The sequence below is a fragment of the Dermacentor silvarum genome, chromosome 5 (assembly GCF_013339745.2).
Source record: "Dermacentor silvarum isolate Dsil-2018 chromosome 5, BIME_Dsil_1.4, whole genome shotgun sequence".
NCBI lineage: Eukaryota > Metazoa > Arthropoda > Arachnida > Ixodida > Ixodidae > Dermacentor > Dermacentor silvarum.
Genome location: NC_051158.1, coordinates 128,055,625 through 128,079,002, shown reverse-complemented (window position 1 = coordinate 128,079,002; position 23,378 = coordinate 128,055,625). Strand labels below are relative to the sequence as shown.

Here is a 23,378-nt window from a genome sequence, read left to right as displayed (position 1 = left end):
AAATCGTCCCAGAAGCCCAGTCTTCGCTTGAAACTTCCCCTCCGAAGGAGGGGATAGTGGATGAAGGCCTTTTTTTTCATTGGTGGCACTTCGTAAACGCCACCAACGCCCGAACACCTCGGCGGTCAACGGACTCTCCATGAGTGCCGGTGTTTCTGTGCCTCCGAATACTGCAAGGTCCAACTCTCAGCTCTCGCAAGCAGCGGTATCGAAGAAATGGTGGCCCACCGCTATGCCTCGACTCCGCAAAGATTTCACGATCGTCATCAAGCCCAGAGTGACGATCTCCCTGAAGACGGCCCTGCAGAACGGTGAGCTTGGTGCTTTGCTCTTTGCCTATGTAAATCCAGCTTTGGCGGACATTCTTAGTGTCTGGCCCATCTGGGACCAGAATATCGTCATTGCCACCACTAAAGACGTCAATGCGACGAACACGCTCGCTCGTGAATTTACACTCAATGCTTCCAAAGGCCCCATACCGGTGGGCGGACACGCCAAAGTCAACGGTGAAGTCTGCAGGGGGACTATTATGGTCTATGAGCAGGCAACTTCTACCACCCTGAAATATAAGGTCCAGTGGCGCGGAGGAGAGGTAGCCTTCATCCGCAAGCTGGGGAAGTCGACGATTGCCCTGCTCACCTTCGCGGGACACAGAGTACAGCGTTACGTGCACTATAACAGTGACGACTGTTCGTCACTGTAACGTCACTGTTGATGTTACCAAAGTCACCAAGTGAAAGTCAACGGTGTAGTCTGTAGGGGCATTATTATGGTTCATGAGCAGGACACTTCTACCACCCTGAAATCTAAGTTCCAGTGGCGCGGAGGATAGATAGCCTTCATCCGCAAGCTGGGGAAGTCGACGATTGCCCTGCTTACCTTCACCTTCGCGGGACACCTCCGCGCTACGTACACTATAACAGTGACGACTGTTCGTCACTGTTACATCACTGTTGATGTCACCACAGTCACCACCTGACGACAGTGGTGACTCTGGTGCACGAATATCAAATATAAGCGGACTATTCCCCTGTGTTGCCGATGTGGCTCCATCGGTCACCGTCCGGACTTATGCCCGAATCCTCAAGACAGTCGCTGTGGACACTGCAGCGAAACAGCCATAGTCTTCGAAGATGGCAACATGGCGCCCCACGAGTGCACTCCTTCCTGCATCGTGCGCGGTGACGGTCATGTTACGGGCTCGCAAGGCTGCAAAGCCAAATTCCGACGGCTGCAACAACCGGGCAATCCGACCGGTCAACGAGCCCAACCTCGGACTGTAATGCCCTCGGGTCCTGTCACCACTCCAAAAGCTCCCACGCCTAGCAACAAGATAACGAAAGGCACAAACGGACCAGTGCAACCAGCGGGCACCTTGCCTGGACGTGCCCCCAAGTCTCCTCGGTCAACTAACCCGACAGCGTCACGGGATCCAGATGGGGATTTCCCGGCTCTCCAGGGCCCTCCGTGTGGCGCACCAAAGAATACGTCTCAGCCCAAGGTAGGCAGCCGAGACGGGCCTCCTCCTCCCCCCCGCACCCCCGTACCTTATCCCCCAGCAAAGCTTCATCCTCATCCACCCCTTAATTCTGACGTGACGGACCTCTGCCGCGAGCTCGAGACTCTCCAGACACAAAATGCTGAACTTCACGCCAAAATTCACGCGCTAGAAACGGCTCGGTCCTCCCCGCCCTCTGCCCAGGCAGCTTCGGAACCGATGCAAGTGGTGCCTCTAGCTCTGACGTGCGTTCCACCGCCCTCAAAAACGCCCTTGCCAAGTTGACGACTCAAATATCAAATTTTGGCCAAATCCAAGACAGCCTTCTCAAGGCAGTCACAGCCACGGTTACGGCCGCCGTGACGGCCAACATTAAGACATCGCTAGAGTCAAGCTCCCGGCTTCTACGCCGAATGGGACCCCTCAAAGACGCGACCCGCCCATAAAAATTGACCCGACCCATCGATCTAACCGAACTCTCGGAGGAGTTCCGAGAGTTCCCGCTGCAGGTGACCGAACCTGGGCCGGCTCTTCAAGGCAATCTCCCTTCAAATCAACATGGCTGCGTCCCCTCCCAACCAACCCCCTAGAGGGCGGTGCCCCCTGCAAAGGCAGCAAGCTATCTCACTTATACAGTGGAATTGTCGGGGTTTCAAAGAGAGGACGAAACGCGCCCACGTAAGGGCAATCTTCCAGATTGTCAATCATAAGATAGACAATCTGGAATACCCCGCCGCAGTGCTTGCGCTGCAAGAAACCTGGACTGTGGTTAAGCTATCGGGCTTTAACGCTTTTCAGCGAGACCCGTCCACCTGTCTCATAGTCTATAAAGGCTACACAGCGCAGGAGGTTTATCTCGACCTAAATTTGGAATATTCGTACGTGATGGTCTCTGTCCTTCCCCTGCGGCGAACAGATAGCCTCGTACACATACTTAATATATACAGCCCCCCTAAACTAAAAAACGCCACTTTTTCTAACACCTTTAGCGCAGCACTAAGGATCGCGGGTCGCAATCCCCTGATGATAGTCGGCGATTTTAACGCACCCTGTCCCATGTGGGGCTATCGCAAAGAAGAGCCGCGTGGTCGTAAGTTGGCGGGACTTATATGTACGCTGGACATCACTCTTCTAACGGACCCGGTCCATCCAACACGTGTAGGGAATTCCGTCACTCGGGACACCTGTCCCGACCCCACCCTCACGAAACACACTCGACACGCAGACTGGATCAACACTGAGGCCACCCTCGGTAGCGACCACTGCATACTGAACACTGTTATTTACACTCGAACCTTACAGCGCGCCCTTGCACAAGCGAAAGTTCCCGACTGGAATGCTTTCCGCCAGGCCCTGCCCGTACCTTCTCTCTTGGAACAAGACTACTCTACTTGGGCACACGGACTCGTGCAAACATTCCGTTCACACGAAAAGCAGATACAGCTTACCGAACGTGCACCGGACGTGGATAAACACCTGATACACCTCTGGGAAGCTCGCCACAGCCTAACCAAATGATGGCGGCGGCAGAAACACAATCGTAAACTTCGCGCTCGCTTCTCTGACCTTACTCAGCAAGCAGCCGGGAAGGCTGCCCAGCTCGCCGACATTAACTGGGCGGATAGATGTGACAGCGCAGCAAGACAGATGTCGAGCCGCAACACTTGGCGGCTTTTCAGGAGTCTCATAGACCGTAGACAAACACGATCAGAAACCCAGAAACATCTCACTCGCGCACTACACAACTTTCAAGGGAACACGGAGCAGCTAGCAAACGCTTTGTGCTCGCAATGCCTCAATCAGGCTCCATACCGGCGACGGAGGGTTTATTCGTGTGCAGTCCGCGATAATCCGAAATGAATCAGCCTTTCCAGCTTCACGACTTTCGCGCGGCTATCGCACAAATGCGCCGAGGGACGGCGACTGGGAGGGATACACACTAAGAAAAAAAAAAGAGTATCCCTTACTCCTTTCGCGGAGTCTGGGCTCGCCACATTTATGACACACTTTGGGGGAGACACCCGAACACTCTTTTGCCAGAGAGTCCAAAGACTATCTGTGATGTATACAAGGTTGGTAACTTAATTCCTCACGCGATAGTCATATACACTCTTTTCTAGTAGTCTCCTGGACCCTTTCAAGAGGGCTGCAAGACTACTGCTGAGGGAGTCTTGATGTTTCTCGATGAGTCAGACGACTGAAGATAAAGGGTCACATGACTACTGTTGAGGGAGTCTGTTGACTATTTTAGATGAGTCAGATGAGTCAAGATAAAGGGTCACATGACCACTGCTGAAGGAGTCAGGTAACTATTCTTGATGAGTCTCATGACTCCATTAGTGTGTGTCGCGTTACGCATGGTGCAGGACTCTTGCAAAATAACTAAATAAGTAAAATAACTAATCCAGTTAAGTCATTCGACTCGTGGCTGGCAGTGTCGAGCCGCTTTTCAAAATGAGTCAAAAACTTTTGCTGACAGTGCAAAGTTACTATTATGAAAAAACAACATAGAGAAATAACGAATCCATAGCTAATCTGCTAAGAAGCATGTGGCAGGTTAGCAACAAAAAGCGAATATTTCACCACTTTGTTATTGTCTTCTGGAAGTGTCAAGTGTATCAGTCAGCAGCGAATCGCCATGTACACAAGAAAGTTCTCTTTACTGGAATGAACTGGAATCAATGGCCAACCAAGCAAAAGTTTTAAAGAAACACCCAATATGCATCTTGCAGCTCCATGTGTATGACATACATGCATGTGTATGACATGCAACTCCAAGCCATAATGACACCCCAAAATCATATGTCACTCCTGAAGAAGTTCAATTCACCCCAACACAAGTAATAAAGTTATATGTCAATAGCTTCTTAAGCTAAACCAATCTGACATCAATGCGTGGAGTCTGGTTATGCGTCATTTCCAAGAGGCCTGGCTCGAGTGTGTGGCACAGCTTGGTTAAAATTTCTCGGCAACCTGAAAAACAGACGCCCAAATCTATAAACACCCAAACATTCTTCACCATAGGACAAATCTGAGGCTTACCATCTACAAATAGCAGATAATGAAAGCAGACACAGGTCACCAGACTGAAGGTAAATAAATGTGCAAAAAGTATAAACACATGTGAGGAACTACTTATAGGATGGAATGCTTGTCATTTTGTCTTGTGTGGGTCAATAATTGCACCATAACGTAATGTCAAGTGTACATTACTTGGCCCTCCGTATGCCCAATTTCTGTATCAAGGCATGCCAACTGTCCCAACCTGGCGCTTGACCATTTGGGATTTCCTTTTGAAAAATTGGGGGCCCTTCAATATAAGACTAATGATCATTTCATGAAATATTTCTAGGTGAAACATTTTTTACTGGCGTAAGTTCTATGTGAGTTTTGTGCTAAGGCACCAAAAGGCATAGCCAAGATACCAGTTGCTTTAATATGAGAGCAGAACAAATTTTTCTGAGGAGAATAATGAGATCTTACACCTAAAATTATATTCGTTGAGCATTGGCCATGGTTCAGCTTTTTATGGGGCGTTAAAAATGGGCGAAATGGCTCATTTTTATTTTCAGAGAAATGGCTTCAAGCAAAAGCTGTAAACTAATGTGACCCAAGTGCTCGGGACATGTACTGTGTACAAAAAATAGTTTCAGAAGTATATATCTCATGCAGAAGTGCACAAAGATGAGGATGAACTTGCAGAACACTCAGTTTTTGCGTATTTTTATCAGCACGTTTAACAATGAGGCGGTCCCAGTAAAAATATGCCAAATATAACATATGAGAGCACACTGTATTGCTTGCAAATTGGTAAAGCTCTATCAACATAGTTTTTGTGTTAAGCAAGAAAAAAATGTATAACTGGTCTCCACTAGTATCAAATGTGCATCGTGGTTCGTCTACTCCACAGAGCCTTTTGGTGGCAAAACAAATTGTGTGCACTTGAGCATTGCTGCACCAATAGTGGTGCGTCTAAACTACTTGCAAGTTAATTCATTGCCGAGTGGCTACAAGCTGCTTTAGTCAAGAGGACGGTGCTGGATTACCTGTATTTACCTGCATCTTGCAGTCTGCCATCGGCCTGCTTTGCATCATCACTAAGGCTGCCAACTCTCTAGTGGACGCAGTCGGGACAGGGTGATGGCAGAAGGCAGGAGCAGGAGCCGGCAAGTTGTACCTGCAACAAATTTGCACAAATGTTCGAAGTTCTACCATGTCGTAATTTACAAAAATGCTGCAGTTGTCTGTGTGACATAGTTACCAATACAAATAAAGGTAAACACTTAGGTCCTATAACACAACTAGAACCCCGACAAAACGAAGCAGCTGTCATGTATATAAAAATGCCAGCAAAGACAAAAAAGAGTGTGCAACCCGAACCTGTGCTCACGCCATGAAGTGATGTGCCTGTCAACTGCAAGCCTGCCATATTGAAATGTCATTGTATATTTTTCGTAACAGACGTATAGTTCAACGTCTGTTGACATAAGTAATCATCAAGGTACTTGAATTAATGTATGTTTATGGTCATTAATGCAATAAAGTGCAAGCTGCGAATGAAGTTGGTCAACCGGGTAGTGAAGAATAACAATGTGCTTCTCAAAATCTTATTCTTTTTTTTTGTCTGTGTCTTGGCTGTAGCATTAGAATACAGGAAAACTTTCACATTCTTGACATTTAACCCTGCTATTTTTTTCCCATAATGCATAATACTTCAGCAAGAGCAATAAGGGTTCCTTTTAACGGTAAATAGTGGTAGAACAAGGAATGTCACTGGAGCCAACGCGTCGACAAGAGGACTTGTCTCCTCGAAACATTGGGTCCAGCAAGGCTCCTTGTTCAATGACTCATCATTTGAAGTCTCCGTCTTCCTGTATGTGTACATGTCCTTCCAATGTTGTGTTTAAAAAATGTATTAACAGAAAATTAGTAAACGTACCTGACGAGAAATTTGGGCTTGTTGGTAGATAACGACAGAGTAACTGCGGAACATTGAGACACCGACAAAGGAGGCTTGTGTGTCTTGTCTCCTCAAGCCATGTCTCATTCTTGAGCGATTACTGTATCTCTATGTCAACATATTAACGTTTGCACAATAATACTAAAATGGATAAGGCAGGAATGAGAATAAAAATTTACAACAAATAGCATCACACTGCTAAGGAGAAATGCTAAAGTTCCTGCTGCGATGTCTGACTCATAACGTGCTGGATAAGATGGCTACTTCCTGTGGCTGTTGCCGCTTCTTCAATACCTAAAATAAAATACATTTCAAAATTACAAAAATATGCAGGAAAAAGCAGCAGAGTAGGAGATAGCAAAACATTGTTTCTACAAGAAAGTAAGCTAATCTGATGCATGAAAGACAAAATTTTTAAAATCAATTTAGTAGCATAATACACCACACCTTATTATATTTCATTCAACGCTGTCAGAGTTTCTTGGTACAAGAAAAAAATGTAGTTCTGCGTGGAAGCAGTAAAATAATGCCCAGAATTCCACTTTTACAGCGTTTAAGCCAACTACAGCTGTATTTACTTGGTAAATACAGTGGCCTAGTGGTAGAACGCCCGCCTCGGCTGCGGGAGGCTGTGGGTTCGATTCCCACCGCCGCCGGGCACCCACTGGTTCAAAAGGGTACAAGCGTACCCCGGCCTGGCGTTCGGCTTCCTTCAGGGGTGATACGCTTGGGAAAGGAGCCTGCGCCCTGAATTCCCGTCGAAACCAACGTGAGCACGGAAAAAAAGTGGTGTCTGGGCCGCTCCCATGGCGGTCATTTCCCATGTGGCGCCCCAAGCACCTATTGAGGTGAGGGCACCTTCGGGTGGAGGTCAAACACCCCTTTCCAAGCGTTCAGGTCCCATAATGGCCGAGCACCAGGCCGGGAGCGCGCTTGTACCCATTTTACCGGTAGGTACCCGGCGGCAGCACTTGCCTCCCACAGACGCGGCGGATGCTCGTCTACAAGGCGGTCTGTGGTTGGACAAGAGGCGCCCAGAGACAACAGCTGAAATCTCTATTGGGCCCTCTTTCGAGATGTGGACCCCCACGACAGCCGAGCACCAGGCCAGGGGACATCTCTACCCATTAGAAAAACCAGTGGGTTCCCGGCGGCACCGGGATTCGAACTCGGTACCTCCCCCGCATACGAGGCGGATGCTCTACCGCTAGGTCATCGCTGCGGAAAGAGGAAGGGGCAGAGGATAAAGAAGCGTCGGTGACGAATGCAGAAACGGCACACTCATCGATAGAAGCAATGTGGCCTAGAGTCATGCCGCCTGGGATGAGCTGCGTGCACCAGCTAAAGTTCAGTATGGGTAGAGACGTCTGATTAACTGCAACCCTAATAAGGGTGTGCGGAAGAGCGCTGTTTTCGGCAAATAAGACGTCAACGATCGGGGTCAAGATGGAATCGCCATCGGGAATGGGCGAACACGACCGCAAAATCACATATATAACGGCTTGAGGAGGTAGATGAACGTAATCCACTGAGCACAAGCGCGGTTGGCGTGTAGTAGGGTCATGGTAGCGCGGTAGGTCTAGCTGAAACAAGCCGGTTCCACAGTCAATAACGGCAGAATGGGCAGACAGAAAATCCATACCGAGGATGAGGTCATGGGAGCATTTCTCGAGCAAAGCAAGTAGTACGCTTGTGGATCGGTCAGCAACACTTATTCGAGCGGAGCACATCCCTAACGGGAAACATTCCGCCATCGGCGACACGAATGAGCGGTACTGTGGGTGGTGTTAGGACCTTCTTAAAGCGGTGACGAAGCTCCGAATTCATCACTGAAATCTGAGCCCCAGTGTCAACTAGAGCGACATGTGCGTCATCCAGTTTAACGTGTATCAGGTTTCGTCTGGTCTGAAGTGTGGTCAGAGGATTGGGCAGGCGGATCACCGATGCAGCATCACCTCTGGGAGCTGCATCGTCTAGTTTTCCGAGGGAGTCGTTCAATCGGCGACGTATGGCGGCGGAATAGGGGCGAGCGAGATGATTGGGGACGCGACAACGGCGAACGGGACTGGTGACCACGTGGGGATGCCGAACGACGATACGGCATGGGGGTAGCGTCTTCAGCGGTTGTTTGGGGATGCTCGTGGTAGGGCTGAAATCGGCCATGATCCATGTCGGGGTGACGGTTGTTTCCATAGGCGGCCTGATACCAATACCACCGGCTGTTACAATGGTGGGCCACGTGTCCAATACGACGGCAGTTAAAGCAAATGGGACGGTCATCAGCAGTCCTCCATTTGGCTTGGTTGCGAGTACGGAAAGGCGGCTTTTGACCTTGGGTGTGCGAAAGTGAGGGACGGCGGTCGATCGGCTGCGAAGGAGCTGGGGCGCACACAGAGTCCAGGCCAGCATTGGAGAGCTCCTGATGAACGATAGCTTCGACTAGTGGCACCATCTGGGAGCTATGATCACAAGTACGGCCGCACGTAGAAGCAGGAGACGCCGCGTCAAGTTCACGTCGGATGAACTTTTCACCTGTTCCACGGTGAGCGGCGCCGACGGCTCAGGTACGTCTTGGCAGGACCATGTTGCTGCCGTGTTCGGAAGTCGAGCAAAATTATTGGCAATGCGTAGACTTTTGGTGGCCTCAAAGCGCTTGCACTCTTGGATGATGGCATCGAAGGTGTCGCAGTCTTTGCACATTATCAGGTTGAAGGCATCATCTGCTATGCCCTTTAACAAATGGCCTACTTCCTCAGACTCCGTCATGGCGTCGTCGGCTTTGCGGGAAAGGGCAAGCACATCCTGTATATAAGTCAGGTATGACTCTGTCACTGTCTGCGCACGAGATGCCAGCTCCTTCTTTGCTGCTGCCTTTCTACCTGTGCCCCGCAGGGTCGTCTGCGCAAGCAGACGTTTGGTGTGTTGCGACACCACGTACCCGAGCACATGAGGGTCAGACCCTCCCGCGTGTAATAGTGCGCGGCTTAGCCGTGTCCGGGGAAAAGGGGATCCTGGGAGTTGAGCCGAAGCCGGGTGTTCTTTATGGCCCCTCGGCAGAGGCAACACACTCCTTTGGCCTCTCATTCCCGTAGACGGCACCCCCGGACTGACCCACCCGGGGGAAATCGGTGGTCGCCTTTTCCTATCCCCCTCTCCAACATTTTGCTTTCCTGTCTCCTTTCTTTTACTATCCTATCATCTCCTCTCTTCTGTAACTTCTACATTTTCGTAGGTGGCTTGGGTTAACCTTGTGTATGGGCCCTCTCTTGAGTATATTATATTGGATTATAGCAGCAATGCACGGCTGGCGTCTGCAGCCTCACACGTTAAGTGTTGCAGCGTCCCCTAGTTGGGCTCCGTGGTGGGTGGCCGCCATTGCCGCCGAAATAAACGAAAATAACATGGGAACGCCTGCATTTCCCCGTTTACTTGATCGTCACCCTCACAAGAGGGGACGCACCGAAGAACTAATAAGCCTATTCAAACCGAGAGAAATCTTTCACCGTTTCCAAGTTGTTCACAGCGAAAAAACAGAAAAACCAGCTAGAACCGTATCACTTTTTCTAGTCGCAAAAGGCCTGACTGAAGCCCTTGGCCCTGGTTATAAGGTTACCAAAATGGCGAGCGGGGACCTCGTCCTTGAGATCCGCGATAAAGAACAGCAGAGTAAAATAAACAAGCTTGTGGCATTTGGCGACGTGCCTGCTACCGTTTCACCGCATCGGTCTATGAACACAGCACGTGGAGTAGTGTCTGATGCATTTCTCATCGACTTGTCCGAAACCGAACTATTGGAAGGCTGGAAAGAACAAAATGTAACAAACGTACAGCGCATCATTATCAGAAGAGACAATAAAGAAATTCCCACAAAACACATCATCCTGTCCTTTGCAACTTGCGATCTGCGACAAACCATAGAAACCGGATACACAAAGATAGCTGTCAGGCCATACATACCTAATCCCCGAAGATGTTTCCAATGTCAACGATTTGGCCACGGCTCGCAGAGCTGCCGCGGTAGACTCACATGTGCGAAATGTGGAGTGCAAGGTCATGCCTCAGACAACTGTGAAGCGACACCTCACTGTGTAAACAGTGATGGTGAGCATCCAGCTTACTCCCGGTCTTGTCCGAACTGGAAAGAAGAAAAATAAATTATCACTCTCAAAGTCCGTGAAAACATATCGTTTAAGGAAGCACGCAAAATGTGCTCACCATTCCACACGACCACTTACGCTGATGCGGCGCGTCAAGGGGCAGCGTCGCAGCGCCTATTGCCACCTGCCCAGCCCGCGCGCAGTGAGCTGTCGCTTGTGGCTCCTGCCCCCAGGGTGGAAGTAGCGAAGTCTACTCCACCCAACCAGCAAACAGGCCCGGTTACCCTAGGGTTGCCGGCACCACAACAGCCCTCGGTAGCAGCCTGCGCTACGCGTAGCGCACCCGCAAGCCCGCCAGCAGCTCCCACGGTGGGTGCAGTCAAGGCTGCCTCACCCTCACGGGCCCCTGCTGGCGCTGGCAACAGCCGGCGCAGCTCAGGCCCAAAGGCAGCCCCATCGACCTCCGGGCTGATGGGCGCAAATGTCTCGTCCTTCGCGGCGAGACTTTCTCGTGAAACTTCTCGCTCGCAAGAGCGCGTGTCTGGCGCCTCACAAGAGGCAATGGACACCACACCCATTCTGACGGCGCACCAAGCGCCTAAGGAGTGGCAAGGTTCGCTCGACCGCTTCAGAAAGGACAAATCCCGCGTTACAGGGCCTGGAAAGAGCTCTGTAATCTAAGGCAACACTTCCTTTTTTAGTACACACAGCACCCATTTACTTTCAGTATGGATACACAAATCATACAATGGAACATCAGAGGCCTTCTTAGGAACCTCGATGATGTACAAGAACTTCTCCACGAACACAATCCAAAAGTGCTGTGTGTACACGAAACTCACTTAAAATCGGAACATGCGAACTGTCTCCGACAGTATGTTACGTTTCGTAAAGACCGCGATGATGCTCTTGCATCCTCAGGCGGTGTTGCCGTTATAATTCACAAAAGCATAGCGTGTCAACGTGTAAAGCTGCAAACGCCACTTGAAGCAGTGGCCGTTCGACTTGTTCTCCTAAACAAACTCGTCACCATTTGCTCGCTTTACATACCCCTACATTACCACTTACACAAACATGAATTTCAGTCCTTTATAGATGAATTGCCAGAACCTTATCTTGTTCTTGGCGATTTTAATGCACACAGCAGTCTGTGGGGCGACTCTCGTATCGATGCGCGAGGTCGTCATGTTGATCAATTTCTTTTCTCCTCTGGTGCGTGTCTGCTAAACAGAAAAGACCCTACATATTATTGTCTTGCAAACAAAACTTTTTCTTCTATAGATCTCAGCATAGCTTCTCCATCCTTATTACCTGAACTTGAATGGGAAGTTATAAAAAACCCTTACGGGAGCGACCATTTCCCAATAGCGCTGAGAGCAACAAGACAATACGAATCTCCACCACACGCTCCCCGGTGGAAGGTCGACGCAGCGGACTGGAAGAAATTCCAAACACTTACCAGTACGATCTCGTGGACTGACATGTCTTCGCTCGGAATTGATGGTGCCGTCGAGTATTTCTCTAACTTTATGATTGATGCAGCTTCTAAGTGCATCCCCTAAACAAGTGGTCTTTCTAGCAAACGCCGCGTTCCGTGGTGGAATGAGCAATGCTGGAACGCGCGTAGGCAGCAGAACAAAGCATGGAGGCAGCTACGCGATTCTCCTACTGCTGAAAACCTTGTCAATTTCAAGAAAACCTAGTCCCAAGGAAGGAGAACACGCAGACAAGCCAGGAGAGACAGCTGGCAAATATTCTTATCAAGTATCAACTCATACACGGATGAAGCCAAGGTTTGGAACAGGGTAAATAGAATAAGAGGACGACAAACACATCCGCCTCCTCTGATACACATGCAGGGAGACAGCCTGGAGGACCAAGCGAACCACCTGGGTGCACATTTTGAACATGTGTCCAGTTCATCGCACTATTCTCCAGCATTTACAAGATACAGAGCAGCAATAGAAAAACAAAAACTAAACCGAAAGGGCACTGGGAACAAGCCATACAACCTAGCTTTCTCGCTAGGAGAGCTGCATGCATCACTCACCTGTTGCAACCAATCTGCCCCAGGCTCTGACAGCATACTATACGCGATGTTGAAAAACCTGTCCTCTGAAACGAAGAAAACCCTTCTTTGTCTGTATAATGCTATATGGACATCCGGCGAGATCCCCTCTGCCTGGAAAGAGGCCATAGTGATCCCTATCCTAAAGCAAGGCAAGGATCCATCGTCCGTATCCAGCTATCGGCCAATAGCTCTAACAAGCTGCATCTGCAAAGTCTTCGAGAAGATGTTAAACCGCCGTCTGATACATTTCCTAGAATCAAGCAAGCTGCTTGACCCATACCAGTGTGGGTTTCGCGATGGCCGATCCACCACTGACCATCTGATACGCATAGAGGCTCAGATTATTGAAGCCTTTGTCCACAAGCAATTCTTCCTGTCTGTTTTCCTCGATATGGAAAAAGCATACGACACCACGTGGCGGTTCGGAATACTGAGAGACCTCGCACACTTTGGAATACGTGGCAATATGCTGAATATCATTGAAAGTTATCTGTCGAACCGCAGATTCCGTGTTCGTGTATGTAATGCCCTATCAAGATCATATATGCAGGAAACTGGAATACCACAGGGTGGTGTGCTTAGTTGCACCCTCTTTATCATAAAAATGAACTCTCTGCGTCTGTACATCCCACGCAACATATTTTATTTAGTATATGTCGACGATGTACAGATAGGGTTTACATCATGTAACCTTGCAATCTGTGAGCGGCAGGTTCAGCTTGGTCTGAACAAACTATGTAAGTGGGCAGACGAGAACGGGTTTAGGTTTAACACACAAAAGTCCACATGCGTCTTCTTCTCCAGAAAGAGAGGTCTGCACCCTGATCCCAACATTGAGATGCAGGGCGTGGGTCTACCTGTAAAAACTGAACACAAATTCCTAGGCGTAGTTCTGGACGCGAAGTTAACATTTGTCCCACACCTAAAGTATCTAAGAAACAAGTCCATGACGAGAATGAGCATCTTGAAAGTGTTGTCTCGCACTATGTGGAGTAGTGACATAAGATGTCTATTAAATCTCTATAAGAGCCTAATTCGATCACGTATAGACTACGGTTCCATTATATAGCACTCCGCGACTCCGAGCGCCTTGAAGATGTTGGACCCTGTCCACCATCTGGGCATCCGCCTTTCTACGGGTGCATTCAGAACAAGCCCCGTAGAAAGCCTATGTGCAGAATCAAATGAATGGTCGCTCCATCTGCAGAGAACGTACTTGTCCTTTGTGTATTTCCTAAAAGTAAATTCAAGCAATACACACCCAACTTACACAACTATAAATGATCTATCCAGTGCCCAAACCTTTCAGAACCGCCCTAGCGTAAGAAAGCCCTACGCACTGCGAGTAAGAAGTCTTGCCGAAGAAATGGATGTCGCTCCACGAACACGATGTCATGCCCCCTCCTGTACAGCTGCCGCCATGGCAGTGGCAGCTGATTGACTGTGATCTGTCCTTCGTTGATGTTACAAAGCAAGCGCCGGTCGTGCATATCCGTATGCATTTCCTCGAATTGCAGCACAAATACTCTTGTCCGGAATATTTTACTGACTCCTCAAAGTCACACACTGGCGTGTCTTACGCGGCGGTCGGTCCATCTTTTTCAGCTGCCGGAGTTCTACACCCAAACACAACCATCTTTACAGCGGAGGCCTACGCCATCCTCGCGGTGGTTAAACACATCAAACGGTTAGACATACCCAAGGCAATAATCTATACTGACTCTTTAAGCGTGTTGAGATCTTTAAAAGCTCTAAGTAGGCACAGAAACCCAGTAATTATAGCTCTTTATTCCAACATTTGCACCGCGTATCCATCCAAGCAACAAATTGTGCTGTGCTGGGTACCAGGGCACCGCGAGATCGAAGGGAATGATTTGGCCGACAAGCTAGCCACATCTGCTCATACAGACGCTGCCACTTCGCCCATAGCCGTCCCTGTAATGGACCTAAAGACATTTATCAAGAAAAAGGTCAGGGCCTACTGGCAGCTTCTGTGGGACAGAGAAATTAACAACAAATTACATACTATCAAGCCTCATCTCGTTCATTGGCCACCAAAATCGAAAACACGCCACACACACAGGTTACACTTTGCAGACTCAGGATAGGACACACTTACAGTACACACGCATACTTATTGTCCGGTGGCGATCCGCCTATCTGTGATGACTGTGGTGAGCTACTCAGTGTACTCCATGTCCTCCTGCAGTGCCGTGAACTGGAGCCTCAGAGGAAAAAACATTTTCCATTATCATTACTACAGAATCTACCATTGCATCCTTGTATGTTTTTGGGCAATGAACCTATTTTTAAATATCAATCCATTATCGCGTTTTTAAAAGATATACAGAACTTCAATGTTATATATCAAGGTGACTTGTAGCACGGCCTCTCTGGAGAGGCCGCTGCTGCGGTATTTTATTAAAGAAAGCACGTGCTTCTTGGTCTCTGTCCACAAAGGCCTTCGGTAGGCGTCGTGCTAGTCTATATGTTTAGTTTTAGCACCATGACCACTTCTCATCTATTCACCACTCACAGATCATTCCACACGTCACTGCCATAATTATATTCTATATAAGCATTACGCTTCTATACCGCGATTTGTTCTTAGGCCCCTTTACAGCCACATCGCATCCTATCATCGGAGCTCACTGACCATGGTAAACATATCTTTCATTGTCTTGGCGCTCTTTGGCCACATTTGGCTCTTGCGCCACGAAACACCAAATATCATCATCATCATCATTTCTACCTGTGGACTTGCCGAACAGGGAACGCATCTTTTCCTTGCATGCATCCCAGCTCCCAATTTCTTCTTCATTATTCTGAAACCACACCTTCGCGATTGCCTTCAGATAAAATAATATGTTTGCCAGCATGATCGTCTCATCCCAGTGATTATTCTTGCACGCTCGTACAGCGGTATCCGGTCCTCGATGTCAACGTTGTCAGTCCCGCAGAATGTGCCTGGGTCATTTAGCTGAGCCAGGACGACCGTTGTCGTGGCAGCTGCCTCGGTGGGCGCAGACACCTTTTCCGCCATCGTGGATAAAGCCAAGCGTCAGCCGCTGCGGAGCTCCGTTGTGCCGTGAGGGTACCCCGCACCTCCTTCAAAATGCCACGGGGATGAAAGTAGTAAAAAGGGATGGGAAAATTTTATTTGAAGCTAAACATTTCGACAGAATTACCTGTCTGGTTGGAAAAATTGATTAAGATTTAGAGATTGACTCCAACCAAATAAGGAAATTTACTAGCCCGACGTTTCGGAACCAATTCGGCTCCTTCTTCAGGGGGTATTCTTCGGAGGTGGCGGTGTGCCGCTTTTTAAAGGTCCGTCGTAACAAAGGAGAGGAAGGGGGAGAGAGCGTAAGGTGCGGAGACACTTGGCAGGGCACCTGTTCTAGACAGACAAAATAGGTGGTGGGGGTGGGGTGGGTGGGGGTGGAGGGGGGTTTCGGCGTCGCTGGTCGGCTGTGTTGACCGTTGCTGGGCGCCCTTTAGTCGCGGGAATGCGTTGACGAGGGACAGGGGGGGGGGGGGGGGGACGGGTTGTTTAGGTGTTGCTGACCTAGATGGGGGGGGGGGGGGTCCTTTCTTCCCTTCGTCGCGTCTGCAAGGCCATGAACATACAAAGAAGGAGAAGAAGAATGCCCTTCAGGCGGTTTATATTACCCGCCGTGTTCTGAATGTGCCAAGACTCGAGTAGTAGCCTTTTTCGCCAGTTTGTCTCTGTTTGAAGGATTGGGGTTTCTTGGAAAGAAATTTTGTGGTCGGCGTCTTCAGAAAGTTCGGCGACGGCGCTGCGTATTCGGTTGAATGTTCTGACGTCGTTTTCATGTTGTCTGATTCTTTTTAGATTTTTGGTTTCCCCGATGTACGACGCCGGACAGTCGGTACAGTTGATTTTATAGACGACGCCTTGAGCTTTTTCTTTTGGTGGACGGTCTTTTGGTTTAGGAATGAGGATATTCAAAGTGTTCATCGGTTTATGCGCGACTTGGAGGCCTTCTTGTTTCAGTATTCGGCTGAGAGCTTCGCTGGTACCTTTGACGTATGGGATGGACACTCGTTTCTGTGGTCGAGGGGGAGTCAACGGTTGGAGGTCTCGTAATTTGTTTTTTCTTTTTTGTTGTCGGGTTGTTTTTCGAATGAATTCCGTTGTATAGCCGTTCCTTTTGAGTTCGTTGAGAACCGTTCTCCTTTCTTTCTTTTGATCTGATTACAATGTGCAATAAGTTTCGACTCTTTTCAATAAAGAATTTACGACCGATGCCTTGTGGTTTGCCGGATGGTTGGATGCGAAGTGTAGGTAGCGGCCTGTGTGGGTTGGTTTTCGGTAGACTGAGAATTTTAGATTGCCGTTGGTTCGTGTAATTTGTGCATCTAGGAATGGTAACGATCCGTTTTCTTCGCGCTCCGATGTGAACTGTATATCCGGGTCTATGGAATTTAAATGGCTCTGCAGGTTTTCGACTTGCGACTCCTTCACGATACAGAAGCAATCATCCATGTACCTGAGGAAAACTTTTGGCTTCGGGGAAAAGTACTCGGAGCTCTGTCTTCAATATTTTCCATAGTTAGGTTAGCCATGGTGACGGAAATTGAGGCACCCATGGCAGTTCCTTTCACCTGCTTGTAGTAGCTGCCTCGGAAGGTGAAGTAGGTATTTGATAGGCATAGCTCGAGAAGGCGGCAGATCTTGTCTACACTCAAGGGGGTTCTCTCGTCGAGTGGGTTGTCGCGTTCCAGGGCATCTCTTGTTGTGGAAATAGCTAACTGAATGGGTACTCTGGTGAACAAAGAGATCACATCAAAAGACACCAGGCATTCATCATCTTCGAGGCGTACATTTGATGTGAGCTTGATGAAGTTTTCGGGGTTGTGCAGGTGGGATGCTGTCCTTCCGGTGAGTGGTGATATAATCTGGTGCAAGTATGTGGATAGGGATCGAAGTGGGGAGCATGAAAAGTCTACGATTGGCCGTAAGGGGATTCCGGGTTTATGGAGTTTTGGCAAGCCGTAAAAGGCTGGTGCGGACACGTTCCTGCACATTAATTTTAGATAAAGATTTCGAGAATTTGGGTGGTTTCGGAAAATTTCGACCAGCGTCTTATTCAGTACTGATTGGGTCCTTGTGGTGGGGTCCTTTTTTAATTTTTCGTAGTCTTGGCTGTTAAGGAGGGTGGACGGCTTTTCCTCGTAGTCCTGCATGTTTAACACGACGGTTGAGTTGCCCTTGTCCGCTGGTAGAATTAAAATGTCCCCATCTTCCCTCAGTAATCGCAGCGCTCTTATTTCGTCAGACCACAAGTTTCATTCTCTTTGGCGGTTGTTATTGCACCTTATTATGCCTATTGCTTTTATTCTGAACAGTCCCCGCACTTTAGGGTCCAGCTGCTGGATGCCGCTCTCGAGGGCGGCGACAATCTTGGGCAGGGATGGTTATCTGTGGTGACGTTGAATTTATGACCTTTTTCCAGGACTGAAGTCTCTTCTGTTGTGAGTTTTCTCGATGATAAATTTGTTACTGTGTGCCTGTCCAACACTCCTGGTTTTCCGGTTTGCTTGATTAAAGAAGAGAGTTTTTTTCTTCTGCGTTTCGCGGTGTTTCTTTTCCTCTGAGGACGCTATGGTCTTCGCAAACGAATCAATTGATTCGTTTGCGAAGACCATTGCGTCCTCCATAAACTCCATACACGGAATCCCTCCATAAAACTCCAAAAACCCGGAATCCCCTTACGGCTAATCGTAGACTTTTCATGCTCCCCACTTCGACCACTATGCACATACTTGCACCAGATTATATCACCACTCACCGGAAGGACAGCATCCCACGTGCGCAAACCCGAAAACTTCATCAAGCTCATATCGAATGTACGCCTCGAAGATGATGAATGCCTGGTCTCTTTTGATGGGATCTCTTTGTTTGCCAGAGTACCCATTCAGTTAGCTATATCCGCAACAAGGGATGCCCTGGAACGCGACGACACACTCGACGAGAGAACCCCTTTGGGTGTAGACGAGATCTGCCGCCTTCTCAAATACCTACTGCCTATCAAATACCTACTTCACCTTCCGAGGCAGGTACTACAAGCAGTTGAAAGGAACAGCCATGGGGGCCTCAATTTCCGTCACCATGGCTAACCTAACTATAGAAAATATCGAAGACAGAACTCTGAGTACTTTTTCCCCGAAGCCAAAAGTTTTCCTCAGGTACATGGATGATTGCTTCTGTATCGTGAAGGAGTCGCAAGTCGAAAACCTGCAGAGCCATTTAAATTCCATAGAACCGGATATACAGTTCACATCGGAGCGCTAACAAAACGGATCGTCACCATTCCTAGATGTACAAGTTACACGAACCAACGGCAATATAAAATTCTCAGTCTAACGAAAACCAACCCACACAGGCCGCTACCTACACTTCGCATCCAACCATCCGGCAAACCACAAGGCATCGGTCGTAAATTCTTTATTGAAAAAAGTCGAAACTCATTGCACATTGGAATCAGATCAAAAGAAATAAAGGAGAACGGTTCTCAACGAACTCAAAAGAAACGGCTATACAACGGAATTCATTCGGAAAACAACCCGACAACAAAAAAGAAAAAACAAACTACGAGACCTCCAACCGTTGACTCCCCCTCGACCACAGAAACGAATGTCCATCCCATACGTCAAAGGTACCAGCGAAGCTCTCAGCCGAATATTGAAAAAAGAAGGCCTCAAAGTCGCGCATAAACCGATGAACACTTTGAATATCCTCATTCCTAAAGCAAAGGACCGTCCACCAAAAGAAAAAGCTCAAGGCGTCGTCTATAAAATCAGCTGTGCCGACTATCCGGCGTCGTACATCGGGAAACCAAAAATCTAAAAGAAAGAATCAGACAACATGAAAACGACGTCAGAACATTCAACCGAATACGCAGCGCCGTCGACGAACACTCCGAAGACGCCGACCACAAGATTTCTTTCCAAGAAACCCAAATCCTTCAAACAGAGACAAACTGGCGAAAAAGGCTACTACTCGAGTCTTGGCGCATTCAGAACACGGCGTGTAATATAAACCGCTTGAAGGGCATTCTTCCTTCTTTGTATGTTCATGGCCTTGCAGACACGACGAAGGCAAGAAAGGACCCCCCGCTCTAGGTCAGCAATACCAAAACAACTCGTCCACCTCCCCTGTCCCTCGTCAACGCAGTCCCGCGACTAAAGGGCGCCCAGCATCGGTCAACCCAGCCGACCAGCGACGCCGAAGCCCCCCTCCACCCCCACCCAACCACCCCCACCACCTATTTTGTCTGTCTAGAACAGGTGCCCTGCCAAGTGTCTCCACACCTTACGCTCTCTCCCCCTTCCTCTCCTTTGTTATGACGGACCTTTTAAAAGCGGCTCACCGCCACCTCCGAAGAATACCCCCTGAAGAAGGAGCCGAATTCGTTCCGGAACGTCGGCTAGTAAATTTCCTTATTTGGTTGGAGTCAATCTCTAAGTCCTAAAGAAAATTTTATTTACATGATATATACAGAGAGATATGGCTGCAGGCAAGATAGCAGAACAACAACACGAGCGCTGTCCAGATCGTCGTCTTCATCGTCTTTTTGGCGCATTCTTCCATGCTCGGCAAAGCGCGTAACAATATGTTTATTAAATTGTCCACGAACACTACCCTGGGGAACACCAGAAGTGGCAGGAAGGATAGTCGAAGAACTGTTATCAACAACAACGAATTGGGCATGGTTAGAAAGATAAGCGCGAATCCAATTTACGAGATGTGACGGAATGTTGAGATGTTTTTCTATTAGCTTTGCGTGCGATGAAAGATCAAATGCTTTCCTGAAGTCCAAAATATGATGTCTGTTGGCCCTGATTTGTTGGCAGTACTAGCAAGACTATCAATGATAGTAATTATTGGGGTTACAGTGGAGAGACCCTCTCGAAAACCACGCTGCATAGGTGTTAGAATGGCTCTATCATCGAGAAACTTACTGATTTCAGTAGCATTCATGTGTTCTAATAGTTTGCAACAAGATGAGGTTATTGACATGGGGTGGTAGTTTGCTACTAGTGATGCATCACATTTACTTAGCATTGGAAGAAAACGAGCAGAACGCCTGTCGTTAGGAAGCATAGCCGACGAAAGGGATGTACGAAAGACAATAACAAGAAAGCGAGATAGCATTTCGGCGTACCTGTGAAGAAACCCGTACGGTAGGTTATCAGGTCCTGGGGACGATGTTGTTTTTATATTCAGAAGCATAGAAAAGACACAATAGAAAGAAGTAAAACCAAAGTCATCATCGTGTGCTACGCCACTCACACCAGGGGAAACGAGCGAGCGCGAAATAACACTGATAAAATAAGCATTGATCAGCGATATCTTGTTTAGCGGCGACCGAATTTCCTCATGCGTAAGATAGTCAACTGATTTACTTTATTTTCTTAGATAGCCCCAACACTTGCAAGGAGCAGTTCCGATGATGTTAGGCAGGGTGAACTAGAAACAACGAAGTTTAGCAGCGCCGGGGGACAGCCTCATTTAAGTTTTCTTGGTAGGGTCCTACTATGCCACGCGTCATCCAGGGAGTATCTCTTAATGTTTTCTTGGTTTTATATGGAATAAAGTTGTCGATACATGGCATACATATATTCATGTCCTCCAAAGCCGCTACGCGGAAAGTCAAGATAATCCAGTATGCTATCATCCCTGGCGCGAGGGAAATCCATTACAGTAACATTTTTACAATGAGTAAATTTAAGAGGATTAAGGAATCAAGAAAAAGCCAGAAGTTCATGATCAGAAATGCCATGTTCGACAGGAACTGAGAAATAATCAAAAGTATGGCTAATAAATACAAGGTCACGTATTGAGGCAGAAGCAGTGCTAATTTGTGTTCGCTATGCAACCACTTGCTGCAAGTTGTGCATAAAGATGATGTTACACAAGTGCTCATTATTTGCATTAACATCACCACTAGAAGTACCGCGAATACAGTCAATTCCCGGCAGATTGAAATCGCCTATTAAAAAATTTGTCCTGTACAAAAGACGCCATGTGATCACCCAGTTCATGAAGAAACTACGGAGCGGAATCGGGAGCTCGGTAAACAGCAAATAGCAAAACATTTTGCATTACGGCAAAAAATGTTTTGGAAATTGTTTCACGATTAGCAGCTTGACGTAGGAGAACTGCAGAGATATCTTGTCATACAAAATAGCAACACCACCGCCTCTAGTAGATCTATCACGACGGAAAGCACGGTAATTGCAGCCACGTTTCTGTGATGACGACAACGTGTGGGTTATGCGAAAGAATAATCGGGTCAAGTTGATTAGTCTTGTTAATAACACTGCGTGCAGTGATACTTAAAATTCGGAATTCGGAAGAAGTCAGTCCGTTTTTGAAGTACTGCGATAGTCATGCATTTTAATCCTTGAGTTCGTGGCATCGTTCAATCTAAAGTATTCATTCTAGACCCGTAGTTTTGTGTCTATCGAACAAACATTTTTCAACTTATTTTTTCTCAGTCTTCGCTCTATCCTAAAGCAGTTTACGTTTTCTGAGGGTTTTATGTGAATACTAGGGTTGTACAGAAACTCTGGTCCCTTTTAGTTTGTGGGCGTTTTTAAAAAATTGCACGTTTTCATTTTTTATTGAAGTCCTGAAAAAATATAATAACCTGTTTTTGATTACCTGTCTTCCCTTAACAGTGGATTTGTCCAATCGAGCTGCAATTTACGTTTAGCATATGATAAAATATGTTCTTGTACAAATCTGTTTCAGCGGCGTCCTCCCGAAGGGCAAAAATTTTGAAATTAGAACTCCTACTCCTATCTTCCACTTCCGCTATTTTGGTTTCTAAAGATTGAACGGTTTGTTCGAGATCATCTACACAAGCGACACGTTTTTCCTGAAACAGCGAAACGATTGCCCCAATCAGTAAAAAGTTGTTTTCATATTCTACTGCAGTGTTCTAAGCATCGCCATATCTTCAAACAACGTGGTTTGTCCTGCCAGTTTTTCTTGCAGCAATCTTTCGATATCGGGGCCTGGATTTGTTTTAACATCACCGCACTGCAAAAGTATACACATGCAGCCAAACATGTGTTCATATTTGGCTGTGCGCGCTGACACTATGGTTGTAGTACTGATGTTTATTTAAAGATGGAAAGCAGCAGATAAACAGCAGCCTAGCAGCAGCGAACAGCCCCAGCTCTCGCAAATCACTGTACGCGTCGTCGTCTCCGAGCTGCTATCGGAAACACGAGACGCGTCTGCTTCATTACATTGGCCCCGGGTGTGAAACGGAGCCATCCTGGCTACTCAGGGAGCAGACAAGAGGAGGGGTTCAAAATAAGGCTTCCGCCGGCTAACACGCACTATCTCGAGACCTCGACAACGAAGGTGCGGCGATGATGTAACGCTACAGTTCACAGGAAAGGAGGCGTTGATGATCCGGTACGGACCATGGTACCGCGCAACATCTCCACCAAATGTAATGATGTTTAATTAAGGATGCGAAGCAGCAGATAAACAGCAGCCTAGCAGCAGCGAACAGTCCGAGCTCTCGAAAATCAAAGCACGCGCCGTCGTCGTCGTCTCCGAGCTGCTATCGGAAACACGAGGTGCGTCTGCTTCATTACATTGTTAATTCACTTACTGTGCGAATGTCTGCCAGTTTATACAGCCGACAAAACTACTATCCTTACTTCGTATAGGTGTGTGTATTTTTTTTCATCATAATTGATGCT

At 47.8% G+C, this 23,378-nt stretch overlaps 1 protein-coding gene across 1 annotated transcript; it reads left to right on the top strand.

Moving 5' to 3' along the window:
* The first annotated feature begins 1,141 nt into the window (after positions 1 to 1,141).
* On the top strand, positions 1,142 to 1,783 carry LOC119454412 (uncharacterized). Its single transcript, XM_037716357.1, has one exon. It carries the CDS (start codon positions 1,142 to 1,144, stop codon positions 1,781 to 1,783), a length of 642 nt encoding a protein of 213 aa, XP_037572285.1.
* Positions 1,784 to 23,378: the final 21,595 nt, after the last annotated feature.

Coding starts and splice junctions, on each gene's coding strand:
- LOC119454412 (XM_037716357.1), top strand. CDS start 1,142: ATGGCGCCCCACGAGTGCACTCCTTCCTGCATCGTGCGCGGTGACGGT.